This window comes from Sinocyclocheilus anshuiensis, unplaced genomic scaffold (genome assembly GCF_001515605.1).
Source record: "Sinocyclocheilus anshuiensis isolate Anshui unplaced genomic scaffold, SAMN03320099.WGS_v1.1 scaffold300, whole genome shotgun sequence".
NCBI lineage: Eukaryota > Metazoa > Chordata > Actinopteri > Cypriniformes > Cyprinidae > Sinocyclocheilus > Sinocyclocheilus anshuiensis.
Window position 1 is genome coordinate 2,744,030 of NW_015557379.1, and position 15,494 is coordinate 2,759,523.

At 34.6% G+C, this 15,494-nt stretch overlaps 1 protein-coding gene across 1 annotated transcript in view; it reads left to right on the top strand.

Annotated features, from left to right (window-relative positions):
• Positions 1–14,544, top strand: part of LOC107679205 (actin-binding LIM protein 1-like) — a 35,668-nt gene extending 21,124 nt beyond the window's left edge. Inside the window, exons 5-16 of the mRNA XM_016474725.1 lie at positions 730–856; positions 946–1,039; positions 3,510–3,597; positions 4,664–4,722; positions 5,978–6,055; positions 7,479–7,634; positions 8,022–8,066; positions 8,948–8,974; positions 9,162–9,291; positions 10,259–10,342; positions 10,708–10,755; positions 14,278–14,544. Of these exons, the coding sequence (XP_016330211.1) occupies positions 730–856; positions 946–1,039; positions 3,510–3,597; positions 4,664–4,722; positions 5,978–6,055; positions 7,479–7,634; positions 8,022–8,066; positions 8,948–8,974; positions 9,162–9,291; positions 10,259–10,342; positions 10,708–10,755; positions 14,278–14,537 (1,196 nt within the window). The 3' untranslated portion in view covers positions 14,538–14,544. The remainder of the gene's footprint in view (positions 1–729; positions 857–945; positions 1,040–3,509; positions 3,598–4,663; positions 4,723–5,977; positions 6,056–7,478; positions 7,635–8,021; positions 8,067–8,947; positions 8,975–9,161; positions 9,292–10,258; positions 10,343–10,707; positions 10,756–14,277) is intronic.
• Positions 14,545–15,494: the final 950 nt, after the last annotated feature.

The following is a 15,494-nucleotide window of genomic DNA, read 5'->3' on the forward strand; positions in this document are numbered from 1 at the left end:
CTACATCTTGGATGCCCTGGGGGTAAGCAGATAAACATCAAATGTTCATGTTTGGGTGAACTATCCCTTTAATGCATATTTAAACTTATTAAAGAAATAAAATATACCGTCAGCATACATTAACTATAGTAAAAGTGTCCACACAGTAGCTTAATGGGAAAGAAAGTGATTGTATAAAATCCTGTAAAGCCACTTAGAGATCCTCTGGCATGGATATACATGTGAAACGGTAAATTATTCAGACCCTCCATCTCCCTTTGTTCCCTTTTCCGTGCGTTTGGGGGCTTTTTGGCCAGGATCCACCTACTATAATAAATAAATAAGATGAATTTCCACTTAAGCCTTTAAGCTCGACTACTAAAGCCATTGATCTTCTTTCATCTACAATGTATAAAGTAAAATGTGAAGAAAAAAACACCAGGCAAATATCACTAATGGAGTTAATGCAGCAATGTTGTTGATACAGGCCACTGTGTGAGTCAATAGTGTCCTGATGTAATAGATCAAGACCCTTGCTAGATCCCAAAGTTGTGTTCATAAAATACTGTTTCATGACATAGTGATCAAGTCTAAAAAATGATTTGCATGTCTTTGCACAAAAATAATGGCCCAACCTGAGTTGTTTGTGTGAAACTTCAGAATTCAAAGACGTTTTTAACAGGAAAAAGCATCAGTCGAGTTAGTCTGAGTGTCAGATGAGTTTTTCTTGTGTGTGTGTGTGTGTTTCAGTTTGTGCGGGCTGTGGCAGAGATATTAAGAACGGTCAGGCTCTGTTGGCTCTAGAGAGTCAGTGGCATTTGGGCTGTTTTAAATGTAAGGCCTGTGCCAAAGTATTGACTGGAGAATACATCAGCAAGTAAGACACATTTATACACAAAATCCATCCATTCCATCCAAAATGATGGATGACGGTTATGCATTGGTTTGTTTTCTGTATGTGTGCAGAGATGGCGCCCCCTACTGTGAGCGCGATTATCAGGTCTTGTTTGGAGTGCAGTGTGAAGCATGTCAGCAGTTCATCACCGGGAAAGTCCTGGAGGTACAGAAACACACACACACACACACACACACACAGGTCTGAACTGATAAGAAACTGACACCTTGAAATACTTTTTTTGTGGCTTTTAGTTTTTTTCTTTGAGCAGTGTTGTTATTGTTAACTAAAACTATTAAAAAGGTTTTTTATAAGTGAAATAAAATAATATATTAAATGATATTAAATGAACAACTTGGCAGCTAACTGAAATAAGTAAGTTGAAGTGCTAAAATTACATTACTAAAACTAAAACTGGAAATGCACATTGCAAATATAAAAATAAAAATGAATTAAATAATGATGTGTTATAATATTATATAAATAATACTAAAATAACACTGGCTTTGAGGTCATCTAAAGTGTAAAAAAAATCAGTTTTTGAAGTTGTAAATGAAACATTACTGGAGTATGTATTACAAAAAAAACACTATTTAGGTCTTTCTTCAAAATGTCATGTTTAATTCAATGTGTTACTTGCTGTTTCTTTGTGAAATTTACTAGCCATTTATGAGTGAAAATATTTTATACACCTTTTTTTCAGTGAACATAATGCACAGATATACACACATTTAAAACAAACAGTTTCTATCAGTTTCTTTTTCTAGTAAATGCACAAAAAATATTGGTGCAATTTCTTTGTAGGGACATTAACGGAGGCTTGAGGAAAAAATGCACCACAAAATACAAAAAAATAAAGAGGAGCCAAAAAAATGCTCCTTCACAATTAAACCAAATCTATTTTGGCTGTCGCAGATAAAGTCAAAAATGAAAATTAAATGCAAAGTGTAGATTGCAGCATTACATTTAGATCTGCTCTTGTTGCATCAGATGTCTTTTTATGCAGTGTTGAGCGTTATAACCAGTCACACATGTTTCTGTTGAGTAAATGAATGCAATTCACTGAAATCAGAATGTACGTCTATTAACATCATAGAAGTTTTTTTCTTAATAGAAAAGTTCATTTCTGACCCTGACCTGCACCCAATCTAATGCGTTAACATTAAGCAGAAAGTAGCTTAAAGTCTTAAGCAAATAATTTGATAGCCTAACATTTAGACACTTCAGCACCCTGTCAGAATATGTCCAACTTCCTGTTTGAATAGGAAATATGTCAACACAGGAAAGAAAATTGCATTCATCGAATGAGCCATCAAGTGACAACCCAACACAGTACTGAAATGTTTTGTTTAGATTGTAATCAGTTGCTTAATTCCCTGCATTAAACGTTCTGGTCAGCACAAACCATGTGTATCTATGTATTTAATGTAGTCTGGGTCATATTTCCTTATTTTTCTTATCAAGATTTTTCAGAACAGACCTATGACCCATTTTGGAATCCTAACCCACCATTTACGAATCGCTGTTTTTAGATGAACAGTATATTTATCACTTGACCGCACAAATCATACTCCTGTATGTCCCACAACAAAACACACTGATTGCGACACAGATCTGCAGCAAAAAAGCATGTTACACACTTCTGATATCTCGCATATAAACATCTAGAGCAGAGGTGGCGAACGTCGGTCCTGGAGAGCCGCAGCCCTGCAGAGTTTCACTTCAACCCTAATCAAACACACCTGAACAAGCTAATCAAGGTCTGAACGGTTACTAGGAAGCTACAGGCAGGTGAGTTTTAATTAGGGTTGGAGCTGTACTCTGCAGGGCTGCGGCTCTCCAGGACCGGAGTTCGCCACCCCTGATCTAGAGTTTCACAATAGGCTCACAGCAGACTCCACAGTATTGCAACAGGAAGTTTCATCCAGTTAATTGAATCTGATTGGCTATGAGAGAGACAGTTGCCCTTTCTCATCACACTTGTGACTGTTTTCCTGTTTGTTATAATGGAATGTGTTTGTGCATCGCTGCTCAGGAGTGAAATGGACTTTGTATAAATTACTTTGAGTAGTTTGAGTAGTTTCACAAGATACTGCACAGGACCTGTAAGTCTCTCTCAAGACTGGTTGTTGTTTATGAATGTAAAATAAACAATATTAAATAAAATTAAATAATAATTGTAAACAATGTTAAAATGACTAGTAAATTTAACAAATAATTACAGAAGCAGCAAGTGAATTAAACATGAAATGATCCTTGATTGTGCATTCATCGTTAAATTGTTAAATTAAGCATTGAATTAAATGTGAAATTTTGAAGAAGAAAAACTAAAAGTTTTTTTTTTTTTTTTTTTTTGTAAAATGTACTCCAGTAGTCTTTGTTTTATTTACAACTTTAAAAGAAATAATTTTGAAAACAAAAGTTTTCAGATGATTTCTACTCTTTAAACAGAGTCTGCGAACACAGAACATTTCTGTATTATATTTGATAAGCTTGTTGGTTCTGGTCATTTGAATAAAATATGTGTCGTCTCACATGATACACATGCAAAACATCAGCTTCTCTATAACAGTCTGTTTGAGTTCTCTGTAATAGCTGTTATACAGTTTAACTTTGAGTGTGTGTTTCTCCACAGGCAGGGGGCAAGCACTACCACCCCAGCTGTGCTCGCTGTAGCAGGTGTAACCAGATGTTTACTGAAGGAGAGGAGATGTACCTGCAGGGTGAGTCTCACCCTTTACAGATGCCACATATAATATACATTTATTCTGCAGAATGCTTGAACCTTTGTCATTTTACTAAAACAGAACGTCAAAAGCCTTTTTTTATGATTTAACAGGCCTGGTCAACTATTGTGACCAGCACTATTATGAAGTAATCATGTAAATTCAATGTAAATAATTGTAGAAAGTTTCATCACAGCTGTGCTTGACACGTGGCTCTGGATTTGACTGGTCCGAGTTTGCTACGGTGGACTGAGCTTTTTTAACACATGAATTTGATCTTTTTGATGTCAATATTTAATTAATGTCAGAGTCATTTAAATTAAGTGTATTTGTTTATTATTATTATTTTTTTTTTTAGCTATTTAATTGCTGGACTGTTTAATCAAATAAATCAATTTCTTATAATTCAAATAATAAACTGACAGTGGTTTGGTTTACAGTGAGGTTTTTGTTGTCTAGTTTCACTGGATCGTTTTAAGCTGAGTACATGGATTTTGAAAAATAAATCTTGAATGCCTGGGACTAAAGAGCTATTTTTAAATTTAGATGTATGTATTTTCTATTTATTTATATTGTATTGTATTGTCTTATGTATGCTATCTATAGGATGGCGGCAGACAGCGATACACTATAGCATTCAAAAGTTTGGGTTTGATTTTTTAAAATGTTTTTGAAAGATGTATCTTATGCTATTTTAGGATGCATTTATTTGATCAAAAATGCAGTTAAAACTATAATATTGTGAAGTATTATTAGAATTTAAAGTGTAAATTATTCCTGTGATGCAAAGTTGAATTTTCAGCATCATTACTCCAGTGCGTTTGAAATAGAAATCTTTTGTGAAATAATACAAATTATATGTCTTTCCTGCCCCTTTCGATCAATTGAATGCATCTTTGCTGAATAAAACAAGTAATTTCTCACAATATAGGCTAGTTATTTTTTATTACATTTTAGCAGAATGACTGAAGAAACGCCACAAAAAGGTCAGATGCTTTGTCAAAAAGAGACCCAATTGACATGACTTAATTATTTTTACCATCTGTTTTTACTGTTTATGCAGGATCAACAGTTTGGCATCCAAGCTGTAAACATTCACCCAGAGGCGAGGAGACACAGCGGGTACAGTCCTTTCCAAGTCATTCAGTGTTTACATGTGTGTCCTGTGTTTTTGCTCTCTGTATGTTCTTCTCTACTAACACTTTTCTGAAAGTAAACAGATATTATTGTTAGCTGTGAGGTTGTACTTTCTCCTTCTGGCTGTTTTTAGTAGACTTGTCGCTCAAACAATCATTCCGGGAACATCACTAATAGACTAGGTGGTTCACAATCTTGTGTGATGTCCAACCAAACCCCTGTGTCTTCCTCCACAGCTATTGCCTGCGTCTCTAGCTCTCCTCAGCAAAACAGAAAGGCAGGTACTGTACTCGCTGTTAGCTGCGCCATGGCATCGCATGACCATGTGCTGCCCCCTGGAGGCGGCAGGCTGCTGTGCTCCTGACTGGCAGCTACACTGCAGTGTTCAGACCGCCTGCTCTCAGTTTTAGCCATAAACCATCATTAGCATCTGGTTTGGTCCATCTCACAGACGCTAGTGCTACGGAACAGAGAGTTTTTGCCCAGTTCCTCTGTTATTGTGCCAAACAGGCCTCAAATCAAGCTAAGCTGCTGTAATCACGCATGGTGCATTTCAGCATTTTAGCATGTATGCTGAGTAATATCAGATGCACTTGCATTTTGATCCTCAAGCATTTCCTGCCATCGGAAACATGAAATTGCCATCGATGAGTCTCATTCATTGTGTGGAAGGCAAATGAATGATTTCTTTTAGGTTTGTTTCCAGGATGCTGTCATCATTTAGTCCTATCCGTCACAATAGATCATTGTTTACAGGTTAAAGTTTTCTTACATTTATATTTGAATATGTTATATATATATTACAACATGTATATTTTGATCCTAAGAAGGATTTATTTATGTATTTTTAATATATTTTCCTCGCACTCGTTTTAGATTTGTTGTGCATTCTTTGTTGTTTATGATGAGTCTTAGCTTTGATCAGCTGATTGATTTTCTGCAGCATGATTGGCCAGTAGGTCATGAATATTTTAATATGTCATAATGTATCTCTTTACAGCCATGTGCAAGCAGTCACAAAATGTGTTGACGTATAAAAGTTAGACTACATTAGGCTCATGTGATGCGCAGTAATACAACTCTTCTGGTAAAGGCTAATGCAACATTTATCAGGTTTACTGAATAATCACGTCAGTGGTGAACATCCAGTGGTTTAGCGGAAAATGCAAATGCAGATGTTTTTATTTATTGCTTATGTTATACATAGGTTGTTGGTTCTAAACCTCTGCTTGTTCCACAGCCGACACGCTCGTCGTCCGAGAGTATATGTTCCAGACCTGGTTCAAGCATACCTAGCTCACCGGGTCACACCATATATGTAAGTGTATCGCTTCAGCATAGTGTAAATATATTTCCACAAAAATATTAAGCAGCAGAACTGTTTTCAACATTGATAAAGATTAGAAATTATTCTTGCGCAGCAAATCGGCGTATTAGAATGATTTCTGAAAGATCATATGACAATGAAGACTGGATTAATGATGCTGAAAATTCAGCTTTGGATCACAGAAATAAATTACATTTCACAGTATATTCAAATAGAAAACAGTTATTTTAAATTGTAATAATATTTCACAATATTACCGTTTTTTGATCAAATAAAAGCACTCTTGGTGACTTCTTTCAAAAAACATTGGTTACACTTTATTTTAAGGTGTCCTTGTTACAATGTAATTATACATTTAAGTACTGAGTAATATTAATTAATTGCATGTACTTTACTTACTCTGGTTAGGGTTAGGATTATGGTTTGGCTTAAGGTTACTTGCATGTAATTATGCATAATTAATTATTATTATAATAGTAAGTACATGTAACGTGTAACAAAGACACCTTAAAATAAAGTGTTACCAAAACATTTAAAAAAATCAAACTTGTAGACGGTAGCGTAAGTGCTTATAACTATCATACATTTTATTGAACTTTACAGTGTTATAAATTGGCTTAGCCGAGACCTCCTGTAGCTTTCTGGCTGTTAAAACTTATAGAAGTCCTCTGTCTGATAGATGGCTCTCTTTCCTGTTACTGTGAATCTTGACAGCAGTGTTACAATATAAATGTTAACTTATTAAAGCAATCACTGTAACGTAAGTGGCTTTTTGATTTATTATTATTTAAAGGGGTCATTGCTAAAAAAGAACATTATTTTGTGTATTTGGTGTAATGAAATGTGTTTATGTGGTTTAAGGTTAAAAAAACACATTATTTTCCACATACTGTACATTATTGTTTCTCCTCTATGGCCAGCCTTTCTGAAACGCGTCGATTTTTACAAAGCTCATCGGTCTGAAAACCGAGGTGTGCTGTGATTGGCCAGCTATCCAGTGCGTTGTGATTGGCCGAATACCTCAAGCGTGTGATGGAAATGTTACGCCCCTTACCATATGATGCCATGTCCCGGCGCGATGAGACAAAACCAGTAAAACATGTAGACATGTGGGGGCGTGTTTAAACGAGGCGTTTTAGGAGGGCGTGGACGAGTCTCAACTTTTATAAAGAATATCTCTTTGGGTTTGAGACTTTAGTCTTTGCAACTTTAGGGATCTTATCTATTCACGAACAGCTTGTAACACTCCAAAGAGGAAGGAAAACTTGAAATCGCATCATATGACCCCTTAAATGCTCATGCTCAGACCCTTACATTGGTCTGGAAGAGACTTTTTATAGAACTTTATATTTTCACTGCTGTCATGTAGAAATGCAGATGTCTGTGTGACTCCGTGTGTGTTTCTGTCCCCTAGGCAAAAGTAGACAATGAGATCCTTGATTACAGGGATTTAGCAGCCATTCCCAGGGTCAAAGCCATTTATGACATTGAGCGTCCAGATCTAATCAACTATGAGCCACTTTACACCACCTCACTGGATGAGTCAGAGGAGAGAGAGAGTGTGGGAGAGGTAAAAATAAGTCAAACCGAAGCTCTGTTCCAAGCCCTAGTGACCTCTCTATCTAGACAGCATTATAGGTCACACGCTTCTGATGTGAAGACTGGTTCAGTAGGTAGCAAAATGATGCCACATTCTAGGCAAATTCTACAGCAGCATTGCATATATGCACTTAAATTTGATTCATCAGATGAAATTATTATATGATATTATAGGATGCTGCTTTAGAAGGCACTTAAACAGGAATGCCGCAAACTAGGGTTTGAAACAGAGCTCTTGAGTTCAGTATGGTATTGAACACAGACTAATACATTTTTTCTGCTTATATAAAAGTGATATTTATTCACTTACAGTAGTACTTTATTTCACGTTCACCTGGCTACACCTTTCTGTTGACAGCTGCAGAGCTCCAGGAGAGAGTGTTCGCCTATGCCAGAAGACAGAGTAAGTTAGTCACATGACCTTTCACCTGTCTGCTGATAGGCTGTTCCACTCAGTCTTTCCCATATTATTGGTGCTGTCCTAAATCCCACACTCGATGTGGAGTAGCAGTCTTGAAGTAGTCCAGGAGATTGTATTGTGTCCTATTTATGATTTTATGATTCAGATGGATGCTCAAGAGTGCTCTTTTGTAGCCGCTAAGGCCACACAAATTATCTGCAGGGCATCCAGATACTTTTCTTTACTTTTTAAACTTAAGTCCTATAATTTTCACTGATGACTCTCATTAGATTCTTTTTAAAGTAAAACAATAATGCTTTTGTGTTTCATTATTGTAATGCAGTGGTTTTTAATAAATAAATAATCATAAACGCATATAATGCTACCATGATAAATACTTGATAAAAAAAGCTCTCTTTTTTGAGGCAGTGTACTCATTTTTTGGCAACACACTTAATGTTTTATAATAAAATGAATACATTTGCATGCAACGGTGCATTACATTTGTAAAAAGTGACAGTAGAAATATTTATAATGTTACAAAAGATTTCTGTTTCAAATAAATGCTGTTCTTTTGAACTTTCTATTAATCAAAGAATTAATGAAAAAAAGTATCAGCATTTCCACAAAACTATTATGCAGCACTGCTTTCAATATGATAATAATGTATTTAATTTCCATGAATATATAGACCAAAATGCAAAAATAAATAAATAAAAAAAGCAAAATATGATTTCTCATTTCTCAAAGAATAATTTCTCAAATTTGATTTTGGGTTCACCGCCATAAATAAATAAAAAAAATATATATAAAAAAAATAATAATAATAAAAAAACAAAGTTTTCTTTGTACATGTATTTAATTTTTTTCCCCTTTTGTTTCAGACCAGGTCACCCACACCAACTGCTGAGGTGAGTCAGATTTAGAGTTTTATTTATTTATTATTATGTGCTTTATTGGAAAAATGCAGTTTAATTTTCATTCCAAATATTCAAGAATTTATTCAAAGATGTTGTATTGTAAGTGGATCACATTTAGATTTTCAGATGAAACAATAGTGTTTTTTTTTTAACGGTGCATGTTTCCTGTTTTTACCAGGGTTACTACGAGATGAGAGAACGAATACTCCATCGGTCGACAAGTCAGGGCTCCATTGGCTCGCCCATTTACAACCGCCACAATTACACTCCCACCCTGTCACGCTCACCACAGCACTTCCACAGGCCCGGTGAGCTATGTGTCCATCAGTCTGTTGTGCTCGAAAGACTAATATTAAAATTTCATCAAATCAATTTCTCTTTTCCTTCCATGGATTATTTACAGTTATCTAATATGGCTTTGTGCTCCCACAGTGCCAAAATGAGTTTTAAAATAGAGAAAGCCGGTCCAAATCTTCTCTAAAAACTCTAAAAAGGGCTGGGTGTTATAGCAAGTATTCTCAGTTGAATTTTCATTTTCGTGATAATTAATTGTGAACTTAATGTGTCATTTTTCATGTATTAAATGGTTTAATGTAGATAAATGTAACAGTGCCTAGTAATAAATAACCAGATCAGTGCATATACATGATCAAGTAACCTTTGTTATATTTATTTAAAAAAAAAATTTACATTAAAAAAAATAGTTTGTGTGTAATATATATATATATATATACAGTATATAGATATAGATATAATTTTATTTTTTTTTTTAAGATTAATCCCTATAGTTAGTTTATGTATATTTTTATATATAGTAAAAACAGTGTGTAAACATGGCTTAATTTAGTTTTTTCTCGTTCTAATTTTTCTAAATTCTAACTTCTGTCTTTTTGATTTTGGTTAAAATTAAATTTTATTTTTTTTTTAAGATTAATCCCTTTAGTTAGGTTGTGTATATTTGGTAACACTTTAAGGTGTCCTTGTTACACAAGTTACATGTACTTACTATTATAACAACAATAAATTATGCATAATTACATGCAAGTAACCCTAAAGCAAACCCTAATCCTAATCCTAACCCTAACCATATAGTAAATACATGTAATTAATTAATATTACTCAGTATTTAAATTTATAATTTAAAAATTAAGTGCAACTGTATATTTTTATTTATTAAAACAGTGTGTAAACATGGCGTATATCAATATATATATTTCGCCCAGCCCTAATCTGAATTATTCTCCCTATTGACTTTGACCATGTTTGTGATTGGAGGCGCTGAGCCGTCCAGTGGTCGGAGTTCCCCAGGGGCCAGCAGCCCTCCTCTCCTTCTGACTCCTAAACATTTTCACCTGCCAGGTACTGTTGGAGTCTTCCAGCGGCCCACTTTGTGTCAATCCCAGCATGCCCCTGTGTCTAAGCACATGTTCACCATTCATAGCATTTTCTGTGTCTGGTTATCTCTCTGTCTTAAAGCAACAGTTCACACAGAAATGAAAAATCTGCACGATCAAACACCCCTAACATTTTCTTTCAGAAAATGACAAGATCTTTCTTTGGTAATAGCATATCCAAAGTGTATGTGGTGCAGTTGTCAGTTTTTCAGATTTGATTGTTTATTGGTGAATTTTGTATGTGTTATCGATTTTGTTTCTCCTTTTAAAACCAAATATCTGTTATATTAAGAACTAAAATGAACTAATTTGACTTTTCCTTTCTTTCAGATCAAGGAGTAAACATCTACAGAAAACCCCCTATCTACAAACAGCACGGTACAGTCATTCAGAATCTTTGAATTCAATGCTTTATCTTTCACAATAAAGAGATTATTAGAATTTTGACACAGGCCTGTTGATTTATAATGTACAAGCAGTGTTTCCCAGCCATTTTTGTCTTATGTACCCACACAGCTCAGTATTAAGTCACCAACCCCAAAACTTATAACTCGAATTATACTGGATATCATTTAGCATTATCATTAATGTTATTTAAATGCTCATTATTATGATTCACGTTGTAATCAACATGGTCCAGGCACTATGTTAAGACCTATTAGGAGTTAGTCAAGTCTTAATTTTCAGATTCAAATTAGACCAGTCTACCCTTTTATGTAACTGAATTTAAAAAATGATGACTATGTAATTATTACAGCTAGAACATTTGTCAAAATTAAAGCAATTTGCACTCTGTGCATGGTGAAATTGAAATGCCATAGAGGTTCAAGTATGAAATATCACACAACAGCAAATGCATTGCCAATGGTACAAATTTTAATGAGAAGCTACAACTTTTTTTAACAATGCAAAATCAAAAAATTTTAAGCACACCCTGAGGCACATGCACCCCTGGTTGGGAACCGCTGTTTTTAAAGGATAGTTCCCTTAGAAATGAAAACTTGCTGAAAATTCACTCACACTCAGGCCATCCAAGATGTTAGATAAGTTTGTTTCTTCATCCTCTGCAGTGAATGGGTGCCGTCAGAATGAGAGTCCAAACAGCTGATAAAAACATCACAATAATCCACACCACCACACAGGTCCATCAATTAATGTCTTATGAAGCAAATAACTGTGTTTGTATGAAACAAATCCATCATTAAGATGTTTTAACTTTAAACTTTCGCTTCTGGCCAAAATACATTAGTATTAGAGTACATAAGTATTAGAGTACATTAGTATTAGAGTACATAAGACATAATAACACTTCCTCCAGTGTCCATCCCCTGTTGTCCTCTCACATAAAAATCCACCAGCATATTTGTTTAGAACTGTTTTTGCTTGATCTGTGGATATTTCTCTCCTGATACAGACGAGACCATTTTTTCACTGGAGAAAGCAATATTATGGATAGAGGACTCGTATTTTAGCCTGGAGCAACAGTTTCAAAGTTAAAAACATCTTAACGTTGGATTTATTTCTTGCAAACAAACAGCTTTTCACTTCACAGGATGTTAATGGACTGGAGTTGTGTGGATTAATTGTGGATGATTGTGATTCTTTCTATCAGCTGTTTGGACTCTCATTCTGACGGCACCCATTCACTGCAGGGGATCCACTGCTGAGCAAGTGATGTAACGCTAAATTTCTTCAAATCTGAGTAAACAAACTCATCTACATCTTGAATTTTCAACAAATTTTCATTTTTTGCGAACTATTTCTTTAAGTATTGCATTGTGAAGATTGCATCTGATTGAGTTCTTAAGATGCTTGCCTGTATTTACTTATTACTTTTTATTGGTTTTGTTTAAAATGTTATATAGATTGATCATTGCAAGCATTAAAGCACTCATGTTGAGAAACTAGCTGCTCTGTTTACTGGTAAAGTCAGTTAACACAGTTTTATTCAGCATCTGCATGATGCTGCAAGACTGACAATGTATACTGTGCAAAGTACTGTGCATGTTTTCTTTAATGCTGCTTGGCTCACAACAGCAGGTCAATAAAAAGACAGATCTTAACAGTTCATCGGTAACCTAGTTAACAGCCAAGGTTGTTTAAAGTTACCTTAACAAACTAGCAGCCAGAAGATTTTTATTGAGAGAAAATCAATGTCAAGGAAATTCTGAATATTTCACATCATGACTGTATATAGTTTGTATGTCATTTTATCATATTTCTGTGTTTTGTTTGTTTGTTTTTATTTGGAAACTGTGAGTCCCTCCACCTCATTAATATCTGCTTGTGTGCCATTAAACACCACCTCAATGTAAACATGTAAGTATTGTTTGAAGTCTTCTCAACTGAGCTCATTTCACTATTAATATTAATCAACCGATCAGTCAAATCATCATTAAAGCATCTTCTCCTGATGAGTGCCTGATGAGCTTTCATTCATATTCATAAATAAGAAAACTTGCAAAAAATTGCAAGATTTTTTAAAGTTAGATATGCATAGTATCTGCTAATGTATTTACTGACCCCTTATTTCCAAAACTGGTAATATCATATTTGCTATTTGAAAAAAAAGATTACATTTATTTTAAAATTAGAAATTACACCCTAGTATTATTATTTGTCAATAAGCATTCAAAAAAGAAAAAAAAAATTGGCTAAATCTTAAATGTGTTGACATTTAAAGGGGTCATTATCATACAATTTTGTATTATTATTTATTTTTTTCCCCAGGGGTCCATTTATAATGTTAGTATATAATATCTGTCAAAACATTATAAGTTGACAGTTTTCCACTGCCTCTCTGACCCTTAGAATCAAATTGGTTGTTTTTTGTTCTTATTTTTTTGTTGTTGTTTTAATTTATTGTGCTGCTGTTCCTTCTTCGCATGTGAAATGAGACACAGCGCTTTTGCTCTTGCTTATGAGCTGCAGGTTTGCTGTTGAGTTCATATTGTTCTGCTCCATCCCTAAATAATCTCCACTAAATCTGCATGTGCAGCTAAATCTGTTAAGATCAGCATAAAAATGATGGGATCTTGTTAAAAATAAATAATAATCAAATGCAGAGCTGTAGGTGCTACACACCAGGGTTACTTTAGTTAACTTAAAAACTAAATTAAATAAAATAAACTTTAACTCAAATGAAATTGTGTGTGTGTGTGTGTGTGTGAGCTGTTCCCAAAGCAACATTTTTAATTTAGTTTTACCTGACATAAAATGTTAAGAAAAATTATTGAGACATATAAAAAACAAACATGCAACAAAATTACTAAAATGAAAATGCAAAAAAAGAGAAAAAAAAAAAAACACAGAATATGAAAAATCGAATTCAGAATATTAAAATGATAATAATAAAAAAAATAAAACTGCTACACACAGCCAGGAACAGCACAATGTTTGGCCGAATGTGTCTTCATCCATACTATAAAAAAAAATATATATATATTAGTCTATAATCAGTCTGATGTCAGTAAATTTAGAACAAGAGGGGGTTTTATTTCAGCTTAGTTGGAAATTGGATTATTCATGATAATTAAATGTTGCTATATTTATCCATAGATGAATTCAGCAGGTCGGAACCCACTGTCTGCGTATTAACACTTGCAATGCATTCTAAAGCCAGTGATGGTTTGTCAGATTGCTGCATGGTTTATTTTGGCTGTGTGATGAGCTATGGCTTATGATATAGCATGTTTAGCATGCAAGCAGACAGCCAATAGCCTCCAGTAGTAAATATTGCATTTTCTTTGCTTTAAATAGTGAATGTGGGTTATCAGAGGCCATAAACCCATGACCGTATGCCACATATGGCTTGTAGCAGGCTTTTTCTGCTATATGTTGGTTAGATGTTGGTCTGGCCACACTGATGGTCCACAGCCTCCCCCCGGTTTATTGATCTAGATTCAGCTGCCTTTGCAGCCCAGAGCAAGTCTGCTGATGACATCATCAAATCGGCCAAATTCCCCTCGGCGTACACCCCTGGTCCAGACTACCCAGCAAAGATAGAGACAGACTGCTGGTCCTTCCCGATCTCCCATGCTGCCCTAGGTACTGTGGTCACCCATGATACATCTGTTCCCACAGTCTCGGTGCTTCTGCCTTGTTCGAGTTTACCCAAAATCAACAATTTCCCATCATTTACTCACCCACATGTTTTTTAGGCTCTGTATTATTACGACACAATTGAGGTGTTTCACAAAAAATAAAAATAAATATTCGGTGAACTATAACCTTGACCTGAGGATTTAAAGCAGATGTATAAACAGATTTTTCTAGATAAAGTAAAATGCTAGTGTTAATTAAGCTGCTTCTGCTCTGAACAAAATGTGGTCTAGAAACATTTTCACTCAGAAATTGCTAGTAATTTTTACAATTATTTACATAGATTCTATGTAGTAAATCGGTAAGTTTTTTATACAGTGTTTGTGATTTAGGTATTAATAGTTTAATATTCAATATCAAATTTAATTCTTATATACAGTAGTTTTTCTCACAGTGCTGTAAGAGTTTGTTTATTAAACAAACACACACACAGCATTAAAAAACATTAAAAAAGGCTGAAATCACCCAGCTAACAGAGAATCTTCTCAGAACATTCTGGCATGGTTCTTTCAAAGTTATGACGAAACATTCTTCCAGTAATGTAAATAGAACATTTCTTCAAAGTTACCTGGTCTTTAATAATGTTCTCAAAACATTAGCACAAAAACATTATTTATACATCACTCGTGGAACGTTTTCTGAAACATTTTATTTGGACGTTCATCAAACATTTTTTTATGTTACTACTTGTTTCAGAATGTTCAGAGAACATTAAAAATGAACATTCCCATAACATTTGCAAAACTGTAAAATGGAATGTTCCTTTAAAGGGTTAGTGAAAATTCTGTCATTAATTACTCACCCTCGTGTTGTTCAAAACCCGTAAGACCTTCGTTCATCTTCGGAACACAATTTAAGATATTTTTGATGAAATATGAGGACTCTCTGACCCTCCCATAGACAGCAAGGTAACTACCACGTTCAAGGTCCAGAAAAGTACCAAGATGATCGACAAAGTAGTCCGTGTGACATACTTTTACAATTACACAGATATGTGCATTATTGAACCCATTTTT